General features: G+C 54.2%; 4 protein-coding genes across 4 annotated transcripts; 2 read left to right on the plus strand and 2 right to left on the minus strand.

The window, feature by feature from the left end:
• Positions 1-6: 6 nt before the first annotated feature.
• Positions 7-426, plus strand: PG997_005196 (uncharacterized protein; the record flags this gene model as incomplete). The annotated part of the gene is given in 3 exon segments (XM_066809511.1): positions 7-14; positions 34-273; positions 387-426. The coding sequence occupies 3 exon segments, from the start codon at positions 7-9 to the stop codon at positions 424-426; spliced, it is 288 nt and encodes a 95-aa protein (XP_066673129.1).
• Positions 427-1,401: 975 nt separating this feature from the next.
• On the plus strand, positions 1,402-2,916 carry PG997_005197 (uncharacterized protein; the record flags this gene model as incomplete). The annotated part of the gene is made up of 3 exons (XM_066809512.1): positions 1,402-1,468; positions 1,822-2,052; positions 2,255-2,916. The coding sequence occupies 3 exons, from the start codon at positions 1,402-1,404 to the stop codon at positions 2,914-2,916; spliced, it is 960 nt and encodes a 319-aa protein (XP_066673130.1).
• A 697-nt stretch (positions 2,917-3,613) lies between these two features.
• PG997_005198 (pyruvate dehydrogenase E1 component subunit alpha) lies at positions 3,614-5,174 on the minus strand (the record flags this gene model as incomplete). The annotated part of the gene is made up of 4 exons (XM_066809513.1): positions 3,614-4,122; positions 4,178-4,632; positions 4,748-4,881; positions 5,025-5,174. 4 exons carry the CDS (start codon positions 5,172-5,174, stop codon positions 3,614-3,616), a joined length of 1,248 nt encoding a protein of 415 aa, XP_066673131.1.
• Positions 5,175-6,925: 1,751 nt separating this feature from the next.
• PG997_005199 (uncharacterized protein) lies at positions 6,926-8,323 on the minus strand (the record flags this gene model as incomplete). Its single annotated transcript, XM_066809514.1, has 1 exon — positions 6,926-8,323. The coding sequence occupies one exon, from the start codon at positions 8,321-8,323 to the stop codon at positions 6,926-6,928; it is 1,398 nt and encodes a 465-aa protein (XP_066673132.1).
• Between the last annotated feature and the right edge of the window lie 8,277 nt (positions 8,324-16,600).

Consider the following 16,600-nt stretch of genomic DNA (forward strand, 5'->3'; position numbering starts at 1 on the left):
TTGATGATGATCCCGTTACCAACGAGGATCGAGTAGAAGCCACAACATCCAAGCCGGCACTAGTCGTCGACGAAGAGCCAGAGAGCGTACCTCCGCCGAGCACCTTGTCCAAATCGCCGCCCCGAGTCACGGAACCATTGTCGTACAAGGACCGGCGCAAGGAGAAGATTGGGCCGGCGACTTCTCTGCATACTGCCAGACAGGTAGCCCGACCGAGCCCGCTCCGCGACATGATGACGGCTTCTTAAGTTGCGTCTACAACATACGGATAAGGTATGTGTGAGCAGAGAGCAACAGTTGGACGCAGCTGCTAACTCGGGCGCCTAGCTACCCCATTACCATATTCTCTCAGAGCTATTGACTCTGAAAATTGCCTTGCTCAACAGGGCTTGGACCAAGCAGGATGACAAGAAGCAGGGGCATTAGTCGGTTTTTGGACTCTGGTATTGCTTCACCATTAATAGTGGTTCCTGTCTGCTTGGCTTTGCAGTCTCACGCCCGCCATGATTGTTTGCATGGACGTTGAGACCAACTTGAAGCAACCAGATCAGTCGTTCTCGCCGTGCGCTTAGTAGATGGTTTATACATCGGTCACTCGTTCATCGTCATCAATGATAAGATCGTTACGCTCAACTTTTATTGTTTTAATTCGTGAATCACCAAAAAACCGCACAACCCAAACGTTCAAGTTGTAGGCCCAAGTGCTGGGTCCTGGCGATGGCCACCATATTCCTACTTTTGTGCTGTGCCAGGCAAACAAATGCTTGATTCAGTGGAGTCTACTGAAGAGCGTTAAGCGTTCCTGTTACAGGCAGTTTGCACTTCAGGGGGTAGGAACATGACCAGCAGTAAGGGGTTACCAGATAGGAGCTATCTGCCAGTAGCTGGCACCTGGCAGCGACACCCTTGCTCCAGAACACCACACAGGAAAAATCAACCACTGAACGATGGGGCTTCCTCAGCGCCATTCGTTTATGCAGTCACTCCCGGGCGACTGATACATAAAGTATATGAGAGAATAAAATCTTATAATTTCGTACTCGAGTGACAACGACAAGTGACAAGTTATGAAGTACCCAGATACGCCAAGGTTGACTACACGTTACGGAGCTTTGCGCCCTTACGCCCTAGCGAGCAATTGGCCATCGAGGAACCCCGCGGTCGGTATACTAAATGTCACGGCACGGATCCCTGTCTTGGTTCCTTTTTCCGGGGGCTGCCATTTGAGGTCCGATGTAGGTAGGTTCTTGAATTGATTTCAACTCAATTGGGGCTCAACATTCATTCATTCATTCTCTCTTTTTAACATTGAAGGCCTGGTTGAGCAAGTACTTACTCATCAAATCATATACGGGGCACATATCTGTTCACAGAAACAGAGTTTTTCGAAAGACAGCGAAAATGTCGGCGGTCAAGAAGCCAGTGGTCTGTTTTCTGGGGCCGGTTGCATCTTATACCCATCAGGTACGTACGTACGGCCAGGGATTAGTATACTACCACCATCATCACCACCAATTGATGTCAGCTTGGCATCCTGCCACAGTTAAGGCGACACATATGCTTATTGCCAGCTTCTTGTGTATATCTGAGTTCACTTGCAATTGCTAACATTGCAATATGTCGATAGGCAACTCTTGACAGGTTCCCAGAAGACAAATATGAGCTCCTACCCGTCGTGACTATCAAAGGTGTGTCTGTTTGCATGTTGCATCCTCTTTGTTTCTGAGCGGAATGCTTTCAAAACCAGAAGAAGCCGTTACGTTACATATTCTAAGTTGTATGACCGATAGCCCAATTAGCTAGATAACTGACAAGCTCCAGATGCCTTCGACACAACCCAGTCCGGCCGCGCCACCTACGGCGTAGTGCCCTTTGAGAACTCGACCAACGGCTCCGTCGTCTTCACGCTGGACCACTTCGCGGACCGCCAGGGCCTGTACCCGGACCTCTCCGTCTGCGCCGAAATTTACTTGGATGTGCACCATTGTCTTCTGGGCCGGTCCCCTCCTGATGACGATGATGATGATGCTGGCGCTGCTGGTCCCGAGGGTGGTAAATCCTCCCAACAGGAGGAGTCATCAGTCTCCGCAAAAGTAGCATCACAGCAGCCGAAACTGATGAGCAGCAACACCTTCGGCCCCTCATCAGCACCACCCGCGGGCCCCTTCCTCTCCGCCGCCAACGCCGCCGGGAACGCCGAAGCCGCCCTAACCGGCCAACGCACCCCCACCCCCTCCGACCCGGCCCCCCCAAGACCCCCGCAGCCGCCCGCTGGTGCCCCTGACCCGCATCGAGCGCATCTACAGCCACCCGCAGGCCTTCGGCCAGTGCAACCGGTTCCTGTCCGCGTACCTCAAGGGCATCGAGACCGTCGACGTCTCCTCGACCTCGCGCGCCGCCGAGCTCGTGCGCGACGACGCGAGCGGCACCAGCGCCGCCATCAGCTCCGCGGCCGCGGCCCGCCTGCTCGAGAGGGACGGCGTCGAGGTCCTCGCGTACAACATCGAGGACCGCGAGGACAACACGACGCGCTTCTTCGTGTTGCGGGCGGGGACGGACGACAGCACCACCCCCGGTCCCGACGGCGATTCAGCAGCAAAAGGTCCATCGTCATCATCGTCACCAGGAAAGCAAACCCCAGCAAAAACCAAATCCCTCCTCTCCTTCACCGTCCCCCACGCCGCCCCCGGCGCCCTCGCCGACGTGCTCTCGTGCTTCCGCGCCGCCGGCCTGAACCTGACGAGCATCGCGTCGCGGCCGAGCCTGCTCGCGCCCTTCCAGTACGTCTTCTTCGTCGAGTTCGAGGGCCACCGCTCCGTCGACCCGGAGGGCAAGGTGGCGCGGGTGCTCGAGCAGGTCGGCCGCGTCGCCGAGAGCGCGCGGTGGTTGGGGAGCTGGGTCAATCAGCGGTGCTAGCTGGCTGGCTGGCTAGCAGGTGCCAATGGATGTATGGATGTCGTTGGACTCAGGGGTGTGGAAGGGGGCAGAAGCGGGAAATCTAGAAATAGGGATGACAAAAACAGAACGGGATAGGGGTATGGGGGGTTGAAGTGGAGGGAAACCAAACGAGGGAGCGTCATAAGTATTATCCCATGTTTCCATAACTTCAAGATATGTATGTACCAGGTGCCAGCTTGCCAGTCCAGGACCCCCTTTATCATGAACGGGGGATCTCAAGACTATCAGACAGCATTGGGCCACTCCTAAGTATGACTATATCTGACAAATGCTCGACCGTTGCAAGCAATGTATATAGCCCCATTGGATCACAAGAGACGCAACAATATTGGCACTCACTTCGATAGAACCTTATTGCTGATATGTGAACATATACTTGTTCAGTAGTCACATGATGTTATCCAGAATCAAGGATGGACTTTTGGGTTTGTTCAAAGTTCCCATAGCCCTTGATGAGCAACTATCATACTGACTGACTCCTGTCCTGCCTTCTAATGATTATAGTACAGGATTTGCTTGCTTTGGCTTCGCAGAGGAAAATCTCGGACGCCGTATAAATGTGTAAATACAGTATCCCAATTCCGTTCAACAGCACGTCACGCTCATCATCTCATCTAAGCAGCCTCTCTCTATTCCCACTCCCCCTAGTAGTAACTTAGTTGAAGTAGTAGTTCTCCTCGGGGACACGGCCGCGGATGAACGGGGGCTCGCTGCCGGGGACGTAGATGTCCTCGTACAGGATCTTGGGGGTGGTCTCCGGGGGAGCCATGGCCTCGGCGATGGCAACCTCCTCGTTGACGTGCTTGCGGGCCTCCTTGTCGATACCCTTGAGCTCCTCCTCGGAAACGACGTTCCAGTCGAGGATCTTCTGCTTGAGTCCGGCAATGGGGTCGTTGTTGGATCGCATGCGCTGGATCTCCTCACGGGTACGGTAGGTGGTACCGGGGTCGGACATGGAGTGACCACCGTAACGGTAGGTGACGTACTCGAGGACCATGGGGCCGTTCTCGGCAACAGCCCACTCCTTACCGTACTTAACGGCAGCCTTGACGGCGAGAGCATCCATACCGTTGACCTTGAGACCGGGCATGTACTGACCACGCTTGTAGTAGTCGGTCAAAGCGGAGGATCGAGCGGCGGAGGTACCCATACCGTACTTGTTGTCTATCCAATTTATTAGCGGGCAATTCAGGAGGTCCTCAGATCCAGGGAAACATACTCTCGCAACCGAACAGAGCGGGGAGCTTCCAGAGCTTGGCCATGTTGAAGGCCTCGAAGACCTGACCCTGGTTGGAGGCACCATCGCCGTAGAGGATGATGGAGCAGTTCTTGCGGCCAGTGTACTTGTGGGCGAAAGCCAGACCGGCACCGACGGGGACCTGAGCACCGACGATACCGTTACCGCCGTAGAAGCCCTTGGTGAACATGTGCATGGAACCACCCTTGCCGTAGGCGATACCCTCACGGCGACCGAGCAGCTCACCGATGATGGAGCGCACGGAACCACCGCGCATCATGGCGTAACCGTGGCATCGGTAGGCAGTGATGATATCATCCTCCTTGGTCAGGGCGGCCTCGATACCGACGGCGACAGCCTCCTGTCCAGTGGACAGATGGCAGAAACCTCGGATCTTCTTCTCCTTGTATAGCCTATCGGCGGCCATCTCCATTTGACTAGGGGCATGTTAGTCCTCGATCAGATCTGATATATATATATATATATATGAGGAGAGATATATATATGCCAATGCGGACAAGCAATGGTCACACAATTCGGGGTGTTTCGTACCGGGTGACGACCATGTCGTAGTACATCTTCTTGAGCTCATTCTTGGTGACATCGAGGGTGTAAGGCGGGGGGTCAAGCTCGTATGTCTCGAAGCTCTCGTCGCTTAGTGTGATCTGGAAGGGCTTGTCGTCGTCCTGTAGTGGCAAAAATCGATATCATGTCAGCAAGTTCCGTCCACTCCGTAGGTTGGCCCCCGGGTCGCAAAGCCTCTCTCGCTGGCCTCTTCTCGCCCGCCGGACTCGAGGCATTGAGCAGTCAATTGGAATGTAAAGCGTACCTCCGGGACACCCTTCTCGAGGGTTGCGCTGGCGGCATTGGTGGTGACGGATCGGACGGCGTTCACAAAGGGAGCAGTGGGAGCGGCGGCGCGAGCGCGAGTGCGCAGGGCCGGGACAGCTCTCGGCACCCTCAGCGCGCGAGAGAACATGGCTGCGGATTAGACGGAGAGTGGAAGCTGGGATGATGCAATTGAGAAAAAGGGCGGGCGGAACAAGAGGAAACAAGACCACGAAGTAGAAAAAAAGGAATGGAGTCGGGAGTCGACTGGAGGAGGCAATCAATTGGCGAATCTCCGGCGATAGCAAGTCAGAGTTGGACAAGAGATTTGATTGAACCAATTGCCTGGACTGCGTGCTCTTGGATGTTGGGATTTTTTTCTCCGTCCTCCGGGTTTTTCCCTAAGCTGGATTTTTTCGGGCTTAGCGCCAATTGACAGCAAAAAAAGCCTGGTGGAGGAGGAGCTTTCAGTTCAATGGAGTTTGGAGTCAATTGGAGCTGCTGCACTGCACTGAAGCTCCCTGTCTATCGACCTGTCCCTCTGTAACCCAGAGCCAAAAGAGCTCGAGCTGTGAATTGAGCCAATGACCGCCGCAACCTTATTGGGGAGCAAGGCCCAAGGGAACTAGCCTGCTCCAAATGTTGGGAACAGACGCCAAGCCCCTGGCATGGACCCTTTTTGCCGTAGTCGCTGATAAAGTAAAGCTAGGGGGCGCTGTTTTTTAAACTCCGATTCGGATCTCAAGATTTGGAACCCTAGATTCATTGAATGGAGAGGAGAAGAGAGAGAGAGAGAGAGAGAGAGAGAGAGAGAGAGAGAGAGAGAGAGAGAGAGAGAGAGAGAGAATATAAACGATAAGAAGACCCGACCAAGCGACGATTGCGCTGGTTGATAGACAGGCAATAGCACAACCCAGTCAAAGTAGCATCTTCGGACACACACACTACAGAATATACACGTAGTACATGGCACCTATGCTGGCACAGTCCATAAAGCTTCAGTCATGCACCAAGTATTCATGTTGGTATTGTTAGATGCCAGGCAGTAGCACTGGAGGGGTTATCTAATAAGTATAGGAAATCGTTCATTACATGCAGTATATATGGTATCAATGTCTAGAGGTTGGTGGCACGAATAGGAGCCAAAAGGTCTGGTCGTACCGGAACGGTGTGTAAAACAAGAACTGACTGATGATCCGACATTACCTAGCAGTAACAGCACCAGCCCAAGTCCTGCAGGCCGCGGACCCGAGTACGTAGGTAGGTATGTAGGTTACACCGCGGCCAGTGTAAGAACTAGGACAAAAACTTCGCCATCCCGACGAATTCCCATTATCTCCTCCCCCTGTCCCGTAGAAATATGTGTATGTGGTGTTCCCCTATCCTCGGACCGGAGAAAACAAGGGAACAAAGTTCGTAAGCTTCATCATTTGCCTGCTTGACTTCGACAAGCAGACTCGATTGGTGGACCGTTGGTTTCCCACCTTTCCGCTCTTTCCCAGTCTCCATGTTCACAATGCAAATCGCTGATGCTTCTTCTTGCTCTCCATGAGTGGTATCCAAAGTGTAGTCATTCGACCTCCTATCCCATAAACAGATAATGCCGTGCCTCAAGAGAAGTGAAAGTGGTATCATCCATGCTTTAAGCCTAAAGCAGAAAGTGAAAAACAAAACAAAACAAAATAAAATAGCTGAATCAAGACGCCCGCCTCTTCCATTTTTCCTGGCATCTCGAAAGGGGAAAACGAGATAACGAAAACAGAAATAGGCTCCCCGTAAAATGACTGTCTCTTCTCCGCGTGTGTATGCCCAATCTCTAGATAGAACGCCGTAAACCGAAAGAGGGATGATAAAGCATCCGCCATTGCCGTCGTCGCACACAATTCCGAGATTCGGCCCAGGCTATCGGCGCTGTCGCTTGGGCTTCTTGCCACGGCCTTCTTCGTCATCGTCGTCGTCATCGTCGTCGCTGTCATCACGGCCGTGGCCCCCACCCGTCTTCTCGCTCCCCTTCTTAATGGAGATGAGGCAGCCCTGGTCCTTGAGGCGCTTCGTGAGCGCCGTGCTAGCTTGCATACCGGGGAAGTCCTTGGCATTGTAGACCGTGAAGACATCGCTCATGGTGATGGCGCAGATGGGCGTTCGGTGCCCGATGGCCGTGTTGGTCGGGTCCAGGAACATGATGGAGAACCGGAGCCGGAACGACCCAGGCGTGCGCACGGACAGGTCCGAGAAGCAGAAGAAGCAGCCCTCCTCGCCCTTCTCGTCGTTCCCAACAAAGGGCGAGGCCACCACAGTGCCCATCAGCCGCCGCTGTTGCCGGTAGTCCTCCGGCATGGCCGAGCAGTCTTGCTCGCCAGTCTCGTTCCAAATGGTGGCGTGGACCACGGCGAATGGGTGCTTCAGTTGCGCCTTGACCTCTTCCGGCGAGGCATCCGGGTCGTCAATAAAGAGCTGGACGATGGGTGGCGGATCAACAACTCTCCGGTCTCTTTCTCCGAATCCGCAAGACCTCGCCGCCATTGGCTGCTGGCGGACCTTGAGCCGGTACGACTTGCGTCCTGGACCGGTGGCCCGCGAGACTTCAGGGCGCTTGGAGGCAGCACGTGGCGAACTTGTGGTCGGTCCACTGTCGACGAGCTGTGAGATCTTCATCCTGTCAGGGCGGCCGGCTGACGACGGGTTTGGGGACCACGGCGTATTGGGCTGGCTTGGAGAGTTCATAACATGCGGCGGTGGCTGGATGCGGAGATCTTTGCCGGGAGGACCAGGAAAGGGCCGGTGAACCGATGATTGAGTAGGCGGCAGCGGCAACGGTGGCGCCGGCGGGTGTGGGTGTGGGTATGAATGAGGCATGTCTCTGTATTGTCTCATTGGGGGTGTCAATGGAGGAGGCACTCTGGACGAAAAGTTCTGTGGTGGCGGTCGATATTGATCTGGGACATCGCCGGTTTGATCACTTGCACCCGAAGAGTATGTGGGTGACAGGCGAGCATATATATCCGCTGGGTGGTGGCCAGATTGATTAGTCACCTGTCTCTCGGGGGGAGAGGCCAAGGGCCTTGGTGTCATATGATGAGCAGGCGCTGGTGCCGCGGGATGCACCGCATAAGGGCTTTGTTTGTAGACTGTCTCTCGGGCTTCTGGGGCGCTCTGAGGCGGGGTTTGCGAGAGAAAAGACGAGGAGGGAGGGAGGCGTTGGCCTTGTCTGGAGGAGTCTGGGCGGTAGTAGGGAGCCTCGTTTGAGGAGTACGGCTCGTGAGCCCACGAGTTGTAGGGTCGGGCCATAGAGTCCACCATGGTATGCTTCGGGCGAGAAAGATGAGAGAGAGACCTTGGTTGGCCGCAGGAAATCTCAGGAAAGGTTGGTTGCAGTGCAGCAAGCAAACGCCCAGGGATCCATCAGAGGTCCTATATAGCTAGAGACCAAAGTGCTGCCGTCCGCCGGGGATGGTGAGGTGGTGAGAGGCGCCTTGTTTCCCCGTTCAGCACATGCAGATGTGGTGAGCTGCAGTCGATACCGAGTGCCCGGATTCGAGAAGGGCGTGGGCGAGTGACGAAAGAGTCTGCCCTATGGCAAGCAAAAAGCAAGGGCGCCACAGGCTCCAAGAAGCAGTAGGGCAGGGTCGCTCGTGTCGTTGGCCGTTGGAGGCGTGCAAGCCGGTGTGTGCAGGTGCAAACCGGTGTGATTAGCTACCGTGTTGCTGGTCCACTCGAGGGGAATAGTCTGCTGGCGTGGTCCCGAATTCGACGAAGGGGACTGCTTGGGGTGGTGGAGAGCGGTTGACTACATATGCTGGAGAGAGGGTGCAATCGTCTTTAAGCCAGAAAAAGCAGACAATGTCTCTGGGATAGACCCTGGTCAAGACTGGTCGTCCGTCACACCACGAATCACAGCGGATGCTGGGAGGGTGTCATGTAGCTCCGAGGTCGTTACGCAATGCTACCCAGTGACAGAAGACTGGGCACATTGGAACGCGGAGAAGCGTTTGATATACACGGGATACCAAGATGGCAGACGTAAAGGGGGCGTATGGAATTGAAGGTAGGCAGGTGGTCGGTGGTAGCCAGGCAGGTCGTAGGTAGGGGTCGACGTGTGTGAATGGCCACCAAACCAGGCCGAGGCGGAGGAGGGGCAGCATGGGCAGCAGGGCAGCCGGGCAGTACGTCAAGGGAACAAATGGTTCGATAGGTATTCCTGTTAATTCCTAGGCCTGTAGGGTATGTAGGTCAGATCAGAGTAAGTGGCGCCGAGTTACATTGGATATGCTACAGGGCTGTCTTTTCGGTTAGAGGATGGCGATTCACTAGCTGTTATTGGCAACACATGCCGCGTCCAGGCTTTGTAAGACTGAGCAGGGCCCCATCGACATTGAAGGGCAGACCAGGGTGGGCGAGGGATGTAAGTACTGACTGTACATCCATTACTCCATAGAGCCGTGATGGAAAATTGCCATTTACCTAAGCAGGAAAGTTCTCAAGGGTCGCGCTGTATGCAAATAGTATACCGGGAAATTTATAGCCGATATTTCTTTTATAGTGGGATGTGCCCCATGTAGCCCGGTAACAAGCTCGGATTCAGGGTCAGGCTCACGACAATGCCGGCTGGCTGGTGTCCATCTGCCTGTCCTTGATTCATTCGATGCTGGATGACCATGTCCACGTCCCTCTAGCGGCAGAGACCAGGGCATCGATTTATTCTCCGCGTACGTAAGGTCGTAGTACTGTACCGTGCCATGCTGAGAGGATCGAGGAGACGAACCTGAGAAAAGGAAAAAAATGCAGTACAACCAAAATGCAAAACCAAACCAAGCGTGTGGGAACATGGATGGGTGGATGGATCAAATGGATGGCTGGCTGGCTGACAAGACCGACACATACACACAGACAGACGGACAGGCAGGCAGACAGGATCTTCGGGTCTGGTGGTAGGGTACATGTCGCGGTACTTGAGTTGGTCCTGGTCCTGGTCCTGGTCCTTGATTGAGAAAGGACGTGGTAGCGGCCCGCTCTAACATGATTGCGCAAGTACGAAATGGGAAAGATGCGCAGACATGGGGTTACCCTCCCAGCAGCATGCAGCCTGCCGAAGCGAGAAAGAACTAGTCCATGCGTTGCACCTTTTTCGGATCTCGCAATGTGTGGGAACCGGTTACCTGGGGCAGGCCTCTAGCGCGGGTCCTCACGGGTCCTCTCTGGCCCTCTCTGGTCCTACAGCACCATGTACAGCGGCAGACAGAACAGACATGGAGCCTATACGGCCATCCATATACGTCGCAGTTGCAGCAGCCGTCGTGGTAGTAGCACGCCTGCTCGGGCCTGCTCGTGTTCTTTGCCTACCTAAAAAGCAACAGGACCTGACGTACTAAGTAGTAGTATATCGTCCACTTGCGAGGGACCTGGGCGACACACACACAGACGGCGAGCCCATAATCTCGGTACATCGTGCCAGCCAATAGTGGTTGGTCACTTCTGAATCATCAAATTCATCAATGTCAAGGCTGGCGAAAAGCTGCCAATGGAGCTATGGACCTCAGGCCTCAGGCCCCAGGCCCTGCCAGGAGTCTGCCGAAGTACCGCACCTGTCAAGCTGTTCTAAACTAGGAACCCTGGCTTTATTTGTTATTTGGGACCCCGCCGCTACCGGCCGCCAAGTGCGGGACTGGCGGGCTTGAAACAGGGCCAAATTTATGTTTCGAATAAGAGAATCTCCCCGAAGAGACATCAAGATTGGTTCTGAATGATTACATATGGGTAGATGGAAGGATGGTTGGATCATGGATTCATGGATCATGGATGGATTCGATGGAACCCAAGTCTTCCATGCCCGCCATGCCCTGCCAGCCTGCCATGCTCTGCTATGCCTTCCATCTTAAGAGGTACCCATACATCATACAGGGCATATGGAGCAGACACGGAGTACGAACGCGTGCTCATGGCTCACGGCACATGCTGGTACGTACTTGGGATTGACGACCGCACTGCATACCGCATTCAACCTCCAGCTCGCTCAGGGCGCTGTTTTTTTCATCCGTGCCGCTCCTCCTTAGCCAGTGCTCCACCACATAATTATGCGTGCCTCCTTCTTTCACAGCTCATATCGCCAGACGGCGCCAGACCAGGCCAGACGTCAGACTACTTAGCCGTTGCGATTTTACCGAGTATCAGATTACGAGGCGGCAGGTGATAATAGTAGGGTAAAATGGAGATGCCCGTCTCCAACGCCCGGGTCGTATCAGTATCATACATTATATGCACCTCCACACTGCTCACCTCTCACTTCCGGCCTATTAGATCCCAGGAGCACACTACGGCATCAAGCCGGGGGTCTCTCCTTACCCTGATGATCTCTTTTTTCCGTTCTTCATCATCACGAGCCAGCCAGACAGCCAGACAGCCTGCAACATGTTCGACAATGTGTCGTTGTTGTTCATGACGCTTGTTCGGATTTACAGCCAAAGGTAAATGATGGTAATGGGATCGACAGTGGACTCGGATTCCACCATATTTCTTTTTCCTGTTGAGATGCTGCAGTGAAGCGGAGCGATTGGGAAACCGGTCTACGGTACCAGCTCGGCTGGACTGTCTCGGCAGCCAAATCCCATGCTCCTTTGCGCTCACCTAACCGGGCTTTCTGCCATATCGGCTACCTTGGGTGAATATTGGCGCGAGAGTAGCAAGAAGAAAGCAAAGTGCCAGCACGCTGCAATGCCGCTCCGCTTGAGACGGGTTTCAACAGGCCGATTAGCGCGGCGACGGTGTGGTGAGTCGGGATGCCTCAGTGATTCTATCAGAAAGCGCATGTGCTACTAATCAATGACAAACAAGACGATCCCATTAGCAGCATCATCATGGTTTCGTCACCGTCAATGATGAAAGTCAGTCAGGGCCAGGGAGCATCAAGATTCTGACTCTGTTGCAATTCCGTGGCCGAACAATAAGCCGGCATTCCGCGGTTAGGCCCATGGGATATCCACCTGCACACACTCATACCAGCCATCCACACACTGGCCAGGTCCAATGCCAAATGCCCAGCACCCACCCACACCTAACGGCGCCTACTCACTAGGTCTAGGTATTACCAGTACAGCACTCGGGCCAGTGAGTGACTGAATGAAGGTGCCTGTACTTCCCGCTCGCTCACTGCCACCCCCAGCCGCCAACCCTCCACTAAACCTCCTCTCCATCTCTCTAGCTCCGGGCAGGAAAATGATGTGCAAGCAACCCTTAACCCTTCGCGCTCGGCCAGCCCTGGCTCCCTGGCTCCCTTTCGCTTCCATCATCTCGAGGTACCAGATAGAGCAGTCATATGGTTCGTTGCCAGCGAACAAGGCCCATCTTGAACCGCTGTTACATCGCCGGGTGGACCCTGGCCCAACATGAAAGTCCCGAAAAGGCGACTGATTGCTCAACATAAGTGAGACCGACCTGGTCACATTCAAAGGATATTATTGACGGCTTGCAGTAGCACCTCGTCATGGCAAGTTCGGTCTCAGGAAACGACGGAGGGAGAAGACGTGGCCGTCGAGACATTCCACAACTCTTGCTGCCTCACGGGCAAGTGCAGCATACGAATCCCCTCCAACGTATACCTGCATACTCATCGGTCGCCTTGTGGACGCCTTGCCTCCCGCCCGAGACACTGAAGTCATTGGTATTGTATCGGGTTTGGACCATCATCAATCTTTTTTTATTGCCGCACCTCATGTTGGACTCCGCGGGAACCATAATCACCCAACAAGGTATTGAATCCCGGTTTCTCTCTCGCCCGCGCAGCCAAGGATCGCCTGCATGTAGTGTAAGTAGTGAGGGTGCGTGCAGCGCATAAGGATGCGACTCTGATTCCGGGTTCCTTCACGGCAAGACCACACTATTTATTTTCCAACTCGACAGTTCCGTGGCCATTTGCCAGCCTAGCGGGCTTCGAGGACCGCATGAATAAAAGCTCTGGTTCAACAATAAGTATCATTCCTGGCCGATCTTTGCTTGTTCACCACCATGTACGCAACGAATACTGTCATGCCATATCATGGCCCGGGACTGCATCACGGGAGTTATGGCTTATCGGCAAGATGGACATCGGGGCCCACAACTTCCTTGCGAGTCTCAGATCCGCCTGCTGAGCAAATCCTGACCATCTCGCAAGTCGCTGTCCACGATCGACCGTACAGCGAGCCGAGCCCATGCCAGTAGAATATGCTGCGTGCCGGTTACGACCTTCCCGGAGCAGTTTTGACGACACAACCGGCTATGATTGGCGCCGTCTCTTTTCGCAGAGATAGAGTGTTTGTCTTGGATTGGGCCAACCCACTGGCGTCGGCTCGCTGCATACTCTTTTAAACAACATCTCCAGGAAACCCCCCATGTAGACAGCCCAGCTTGGAGCTCGACCTGTTGCACCCGAACTCTCGGTAAAAGCTACAGCAGCTAGAAACGGAAGTTCGTCAGCACAACTTTTGATGATAGTGGCTGCCTGAATAAATCAGCTACGTACTACTGTATCAATCTCCCGAAGAAATCTCGAGAACAGGCCTGGATACGTACTGGCAAGTTCCGTTCTTGAGCCGTCCCCTGCACGAGAGGACCATATATCGCACACTTCTGTCTAGCCAGTCAGCAAGCAGCGCATCTACACACACACGCGGAGGCGGCACTACACTGCTACGACTGCTATGTACAACCACCTGTTTTCGAAATTCGGTGCCGCCGGCCTAGCCCGGTCAAGCGAAAAATCTCCGAGCTATCGAGGCTTCGGTGCAACCCTACTCGTAGCAGCGGCCAAATATGGTTGAACCAAAGGTTGCCTCAGTTCATTTCATTCAGATGCCCAAGAACCCGGACGAACCATAGGCCAAGGTGTGGCCCACACCTCTTTTGGGCAATGTTTCTTGCTTTATTGCCCTTGGACGTTGACAGGAGGGCATCCTTGTTGAGGATCCTACAGCAGCCTAGAGGTGGGTTACTCAGGGATTGACGGGCCCCTTCCTCTCGTCCACCCCGACATGACAAGGACATGACAAGCAACAAGGTGACGTGAAGGAAAGCATTTCGCGACCGACTGGGATTGTCAATAAACAGCCCCTCCCCGCAGCTGGTCTCTTCTTTAACTACACAGGACCGTCCTGTCAACCGTGCCAACCTGATTGTTTCAAGGTCCACTTCCCGTTTATCCTCGAAGTCGCCAAATCCGACGGAGTTTGCCGCTAGCCTGCCGTTCGTTGCAACCGTTCGGCTGGCGGAGGAAACATCTCAATGTCACCCTAATGTCCTATCGCCCCTCGCTTCGTTCGTGACAGATATGGTTATCTTATTGCCCGAGACTTCGACTATACTTCGCCCTCGCCAGCAAGCTCCATAACGGCAGATGCCGTGCCTGTCCACGCGAACTATGGGGCCAACGACTGTCGTTGAGCCTTCTCAATGGTTTGCATCAGGTAGGGCCGGGCTTGGACCCCATGTCAGGCGCTGACACCGGCAGTGCTCGAGGAGCCGTACGTACATACAGGCTCATCATTTCCCGGGCCCTACATCCGGGAGGCTGATATTGGCTGTCATCAGCAGTGTGAGCCAGCAGCGGTCTTGCGGACGGCTGGTGACCGGGCGTCACTCTTTGGATTCCACCCCCACGTTGAAGTGATCTATCATTCTCACTCAGGCTTTCCCAGGCTGTCATACGATTATCAAATGGCTTTGCCCAGCCTGTCGTTGCTAGGCGGACCTTCTGGGCGGACTACGCCAAATTAATGACAACTGATGGGGTGCCGATCTCGATGCTAATTTACCGGTACTGCATGAAGCCTATTGTAACTATGTATGAGAAGGAGTATGAGTCAGACACTTCACAATTCCCGTGAACTCGAGCTGGGATACTCACACCGGAGAATTTCCTGGGCGGCATGACATTACCCCATACTCCAACAGCGACGATCAAGGCCACTCAGCACGCATCACAAAGTTGCATCGCAAAACCATGGTTCTTCCACTGTCTACGATCATTTCCGCTGCCCGTTGCGGGCGACGAATCCTCGACCCGCGACAAACGGCCCGACACTCGATGATCAACACGCAGGAAGGCGTGGACGATCGGACCAGTTTAGTTCCTGCCGCTAGAGTGCCTTGCGGACTCAGAAATAAATCTGTGCCGCACAATGCCGCACGGAAGACAACTGGTGGCAACGTGTGAACCGTCACCGCGAGTTACAATCTTCTCTTCACATTGCTTGCGATATCCCCTTAAGTTGGCTCCGACCACAGGCAACCCCAGCTGGCAGCGGCATCTGCAATGTCAATCCAGGGATGAGACGCTTGGGGGCACCCCTTACGTGTGTCGACCAGTGAAATTGTCACTCTCAGGGCTACTTAAAGATGATGTCCTAGCCTGATTTGCACTTGGCAAAAGCCGTCATTGGAGATGTAGAAAACCGATGATAGCTGCAGCGGCTCAGTTGGCAAAAGTGAGAGAAACCGGGTAAATCAACAAGAACTCCTTCTCCATCATAGCCTTCTGAGGGAATTAAACTCCCCCTGTGGGCTGCTTGCAAGCCACCTTGTCTCGGCTCCAGAATTGGGGTGCCGCCACCTGCCCCGGATCATGCTCGCTTGTGCACGAAGTGGTGTTGCCATCTGATTTTGGGGACACCTTTAACCTGGTTGCGGGTAGAGGGACAATATCAAGCAAGCTCTAATGTCGTCTAATCCGAGCTGACTAGGAAGAAAACGCCCGATCCCGAGCACAAATCAATCATCTCTGGTGTTGATTCCCTCTGCCTCTTGTACGTATGCGGCTCGAAGGCGACACTCCATGATACTGTCGTCAACGCCAGCGTAAGCAACACCCGTCTGTCGTGTAGGCCGCAGCTGCCATTGCAACACTGCCATCAGACTGTGCCTTCAATTCATGCCGAGGTACCGCAACCGCTGCTGACCAGTACTGGGAATGGAGGATGTGCATACCAATGTCCCCTTCGGCTACAGCGTTCGGGTTCTTCCGTCCTGGGCTCTTGAGGTGCTTGCGCAAGTAAGTAGATACGGATGGATACCGCTAAGTCTGACCATAACCCACCTCTTCGAACCGGTGGGCCGGGTGCCTGCCAGGCCTGCCTACTTCGGACGCTGCCATCACCAATATTCATGCATGCGTCCTCCTCCCTCACGAGAACTTGTGCCGAATCCAACATATCCTACAGCACTAGCGCTTTGCGCTGTGGAATGGCGGTGTCGGGGAGAAAGTGCCTGGCATTTACTTCTTCATGTTCACTGTTACGGATATGACGATAGTGGCAGGATTTACGCGCCAAATCCATGTCCCCTCAAGATGAGGCATCTGCACCGCAATCAACCTTGCGAGGTTTAACTGACGGTAGATGGGGCAAAGCGGCCCAGATCCTTGGCTGCATCATCGGGTGCCTACTCATCCAGGAGGTACAGTGGCCACGAGTTACGTTGTGGTCCTCGTCATTGGCAGTTGACGCTTAGGATTACCAAGTAGAGCCTCGGCTTCATGAAGCGAGCTTGAGACGGATGGCCTCGTGAGATAATCGTCGAGGACTGATCGACAGTCGAAGCACCTGTACGATG

This window comes from Apiospora hydei (genome assembly GCF_038363865.1).
Source record: "Apiospora hydei strain CBS 114990 chromosome Unknown utg000004l_segment0_segment0, whole genome shotgun sequence".
Taxonomy (NCBI): Eukaryota; Fungi; Ascomycota; class Sordariomycetes; order Amphisphaeriales; family Apiosporaceae; genus Apiospora; species Apiospora hydei.